Source organism: Sclerotinia sclerotiorum, genomic scaffold, assembly GCF_000146945.2.
Source record: "Sclerotinia sclerotiorum 1980 UF-70 scaffold_21 genomic scaffold, whole genome shotgun sequence".
Classification (NCBI taxonomy): domain Eukaryota; kingdom Fungi; phylum Ascomycota; class Leotiomycetes; order Helotiales; family Sclerotiniaceae; genus Sclerotinia; species Sclerotinia sclerotiorum.
The window spans coordinates 323,726-328,845 of record NW_001820815.1 but is presented as its reverse complement, the minus strand read 5'-3'; the positions used below and the strand labels follow the sequence as shown (position 1 = coordinate 328,845).

General features: G+C 41.4%; 2 protein-coding genes and 1 non-coding gene across 3 annotated transcripts; 2 read left to right on the top strand and 1 right to left on the bottom strand.

Annotated features, from left to right (window-relative positions):
- Positions 1-658: 658 nt before the first annotated feature.
- SS1G_12487 (predicted protein) lies at positions 659-1,033 on the bottom strand (the record flags this gene model as incomplete). The annotated part of the gene is made up of 2 exons (XM_001586450.1): positions 659-753; positions 994-1,033. The coding sequence occupies 2 exons, from the start codon at positions 1,031-1,033 to the stop codon at positions 659-661; spliced, it is 135 nt and encodes a 44-aa protein (XP_001586500.1).
- Positions 1,034-2,466: 1,433 nt separating this feature from the next.
- On the top strand, positions 2,467-2,903 carry SS1G_12486 (predicted protein; the record flags this gene model as incomplete). The annotated part of the gene is made up of 2 exons (XM_001586449.1): positions 2,467-2,475; positions 2,613-2,903. The coding sequence occupies 2 exons, from the start codon at positions 2,467-2,469 to the stop codon at positions 2,901-2,903; spliced, it is 300 nt and encodes a 99-aa protein (XP_001586499.1).
- A 1,793-nt stretch (positions 2,904-4,696) lies between these two features.
- On the top strand, positions 4,697-4,809 carry SS1G_14556. Its single transcript has one exon. It is a non-coding gene; the product is annotated as a tRNA-Gly (tRNA).
- Positions 4,810-5,120: the final 311 nt, after the last annotated feature.

Genomic DNA, 5,120 nt, shown 5'->3' with positions numbered 1-5,120 from the left:
GTTATAAATAAACAATAATATATGCTCGACTACACCTACATGGATCATATCTATTACCATACTTTTCTGAACGCACGAATTCCACTGATGGGTCTTGTGAGATAGTGATTGAAAGCCTATAATCAAGCGAAAGGGAATGAAGCCTTAGGGCTGTTTTGAGAGCGACAGTAGCTACATGCTATACATTCCAGCGAGGGCGGACTAACTTTACAAGCAACTCGCTCACTTGTTCCTCAACTGCATCCAAAGCACACCTTGTGGAACTGCAAATTACACTAACTTACGCGGCTCTAGCGAACCTCGGCGGCGAAGAAAATTTCTTGACTCAACTCGTATCGCCGTGTCTTCATCACGTAACAATCAAGCAATCAAGCAATCAAGCAATCAAAGCATCAACATCTATCGCAAATCAAAAGTGAGAGCTCACCGCCGGCTCAAATCGGGCTCATCGTCCGTCAATCTGTTCACTATCACGAAGCTGAAACCACGTCAATGCATCAATCAATGCATTTCTCTTTTCCAATCCACAAGGCCACTCTCAGTATATCCACCACAAAAATGCATGACCAGATGTTCCTGTCGGTCAAGCTTGAATTTGTTTCGTTGGAGCCGTTCAAGTGCCAGTCTCTTGGTCGGTGTCAGTAGACGGTCTGCTCTCTTAGTTGAAACCACAACGCATCAATGCATGTTCTCCATGATTCGGGGTAATACTGACATGACCAGATGTTCCTCTCATGCTAATGAAACTGGCACCTGCATGGGGGATGTCAGTGTCAGATTCAAGGAACAAGCTACTAGTTTGGTGAATGAAAGTGTGTCTTGCGGTGAGAGGTTACCAGTCCAGAGATCAGACTACCAAATGCCCCAGGGCGAAATGACAATTCACGAACTACTGTAGCCCAAGTGTGGCAAGTTGCAGGCCACCTACACTTTCATCCATTCATACATCGGAGAATTGACAAGTCAGTCACTTGAACATTTCAACATACATACATCCTTTGCTATCACATACAGCAAGGTTCTGAACGAGCATATGCAATGCTCGCCAAGGATGGAGTACCTCACCCCCAGCTTTGTCAACTGCACCGAGCACCGAGTACACTGCACTGGCAATCCCCCATTACATTGACAGAGAAACTTCACGCCTTCCCTCCAAGGGGAATTCTCGCAAATCCGGAAATCTTGGAATCCACTTAAAATAACCAAAGGTTTCACGACATCCATCTCCAATCATCACCTCAGAGCTTCAATTTCGACATCCGATCCATTACCGAACGTAACCTTTCCTACAGAAAATCCACTTGGCAAACACCGAGTATAATCACACTCTGCTTACAGTAGCTCCTCTAGGAAGCCATTCATTCGACTATCCATCCTTCCTCACTCACCTGTGCAGCGTCTAATGTGCACTACACATCTACACAACTCACACAAAGTGCTGCAAGCACAAGTCGTCGCTGCAGGCCGTTTCGTTACCTGCAACCCGGTACACTCGTAGACGATTCTCGTTTACTGCAACCCAAACGGTGACACCGAGTACCTAGTGTACATTAGCTTCTCTGCTCAATACTACTCCCTTACTCCCTTTGGCTGTGACCACTGTTCACTCGGATGAAACCCCGGCGCCAATATCGTCGCGTAGAAAACCCACCTTCCACGAGGGAAGACGGACGAGAACAATAGAGTTGAAGATCTTATTCAACGGGCGCGAGTCATTCCCTTGGCACTATTCCCAGTGCAGATGGTGGGATGCAGACGGTGCATCTTAAGGTTAGCGTTAGTGCGTGTATCTTTTTCGCTAAAGCCAGGGTTGCATGTACATACTCCGTAGTTCGTGATTTGGTGTGTGCGTGCTTTGTTTATGGTTGAATTTGAGTTGGAGAAAAATTAAATGAAATGGAGATGAAAGTGGAAATGAATAAATTATTCATGATGTCAATAACTTCTCATGAAAACATCATGTGAGTTTCCACGTTACCGGAAAATTACTCGAAATTTTGATGTATACTTACAGAATTAAGGATCTTTCACATGCCTTAAATTTTTTTTATCGTGTGATTATTCTGAATCTCCTCATACGTTGGATCTAAGCGCTAATGCACATCTATCTGTACCTACCAGTGTAGAAACAGTTATATTCTCTTGGGCTTGCTAATTCTCAACTGCCACTACTCATGCATTGCATTTTGACTGCAAGCCCAGAAGAAAAAATATTAAATATTAAATATCAAATGATAAAAAATGAATAAAAAATAAAAGTAACACTAAAAATAATCTCCTTGAAAAAATAAAATAAAAAAGAACCGCGAAACAAGCGCTCGCTAGCCCTCAAACATGATATCATGCGATCTAGAAATGATGAAAGGCCTAGAAGTTTAAACGAGTTATGAAAAGGCTAGAACGCCTAGAATTTGTCACCGAGTATGAAGTGTCTGTTTTGCTAGCAGAAAATCACTATTGTGCTCAATGACTACTGTAGGTACATTACATTACATTGCATAGCGGGCTACACATCGACACACTGGCAAAGTGACAGTGGATGATAACGTAGGCCAGAAAGCACATTGCCCTTTATCTGAGTGCATCAACCATCTCGGCACCAATAAATTCAGCAGCGAGAGAAAAGGTGGAGCGAGGACGAAATTTCGGCCGCAGGAAAACGTATGTGCGATATACGACGTGCGCCATATTCTGGAGTATGGTATGCTGGCGGAAAACTGGATCTCGAACTCGGAGTCGAAGCTTGCGTGGTGGGGTGTCAGGTCTCGCGGATGTGGGCTAAAAACTTAATTTTGAACTTTAACTCTATGTTCAGAGTCATGGGGAAGTTTGTATTTGCGGATTTTACTGGTCGAGGGGTGGGCTGGTGGATCTTGGAAGATGGAGCGGTGGAGAGAAGATAGATGCAGCGGTGGAGAGATAGATAGATGGAGAGAAGATAGATGGAGGATTGATAAATAGATAAATGAATATTTGAACCGGGATAGATGAATTAGGCAAACCGACTCCATAATTCTACAACAGCAGAATATATAACTTATTAAAATAATATATTGACAAAATGATATAAATGATATGATATGATGCATGCAGATAAGCTCCCCAGAGACCAATTAAGGTTAGCAAACCTTATATCTACGGATGATACATCCGAGTAAATCTAATTTATGAGTCCTACAGTAGTATGCAGTGTTTCAAGGAAACTTTATACTTTATATCGATTATCTTGCATTCCTTTTATGAGGGTATTGATTAGATGGAGTCTAGAATTTGATCAGCAACACGGACGTACGTAGGCACGGGCATACTTTCCTCCGACTCCTCCTACGTAGATAGACGCCTTTCTTCCGAAAACCATATTCATCCCCGCGATGTCCTATGAATTCTTAAATGATTTGTGAAATTCAAAGCCCTTGGTTCGTACAACACTAATTCTCCCTAAATATTCGGCCAAAAACCCTTCCGGCGCTTGATATCATCTCGAATATCAGGTTTTATGACATCTTCCAATTGGAATATAATGCAAATATAATGCATACGTAATCTAATTATGCCCCTCTTCTCCACCATCGATATTCTTCCCCTCTCTACCCCTCTTTCTACCCCTCTTCCACTATCTCTTCTGCCCCTCTTCTCACTCCTCTTCTGCTCCTCTCCTCCTCTTCCCTTAAACCAAACATCAATATATTCCATCAACTCGGAACTCTCCGACGGGGAGTCAAACCCGGTTTCCTGAGCCGCCCCCGCCCTAGGGGTTCCAGAACCACAACTATAATATAAAGTAACACATAGTATAGTATATCCAAAGTAATTAATCTAAAGTTTCTTTTTCAAAAAGGCCCTTTAAAAGAACTGGGATATTTCAGGAAGGAGTTTGCATTCTGGATCGAGGATTAGAAGAGGGGGTTGGAGAAATGATCATAGGGGAGTTATTGAGGAGAGGGGTAGAATTGGTATACGTATGCTAGTTATTATGTATACTAACTAAGACGTTTAGATGTAGATAACGCCGTTGAAAGATATTAACCTTGAGATGTGGAAGCTAAACAATCAGATGACGAAGCTAGAATTAACGGTAATATGGAAATAAACAGTCTAGATTTTTCTCATCAACCAGTTAGATACCATATGTCCTCTTTCTTCTCTTTCTCCCCTCATCTTATCTCATCCTCTCATCCTCGCAGCCAACCAACACCAATTCACCAACAACAGTATAACAGGTTGGTACGTACATAACAACAACAACAGACAACTTTAAATAGCTCGAAACATTAATGACCACATCATTTATCTTCCTTCCTTTTCCTTATCTATCCTTTTCCCCATTTACCCTTCGGCTCTTCAAAAATTCAAATCCACCTTGAAATCCAAAAATAGTAATTAAAGTAATTGACACCAAAAATTTATCTGCTCATCTAGATTCCTAATCATATCATATCATAATCCTACAATCATCCCATCAATCCACCCACTCATCCACCCCACTTTCCCCCCTCTCTCTCTCTCTCTCTCAAAAAGCGAAAAAAAAAAAAAAAAAGAAAGAAAATTAAAAAACCCACAACAGAGCAATTTACCTCTCACTCCATCCACTTTCCGTCCACCCTCATTCCACCAATCCCACGTCATCCTAACCCTCGTTGATTAATATTCCCAAATTTACTCCCCTCCTACAACAAAAAACGGTTATTCACCAACTGCGTTTGTGGTTTAATGGTAAAATCCATCGTTGCCATCAGGGTCTCTTGTTCTCATGTTCAATAGATAATGAATAATGTCGATGGGCTCCGGGTTCGATTCCCGGCGAACGCAACATTCTTTTTGTTTTTGGATGTTGTTTGTCTTTTTTTCTTATCCATGGTTAGGTAGTTAGGTAGGTATTATTTAGAAGAAGGGATAACTATTTTGTGGTTGATTTTCGAAGTTGATGGGGAATGTAGACGAGGTTGATTAACCTCCCTCGCTCACTGGCTGGCTGGCTGGTGCTCTCTTTTCTTATTCTTGATAGACTTTATAATTAATTAGCTTTGTGAGTGTATCTATTTACGTTTTTCGATTACTTACTTATAAAAGAACAAATAAAAATAATAAATAAATAAATATTTATTTTCCTTCTCACTCAC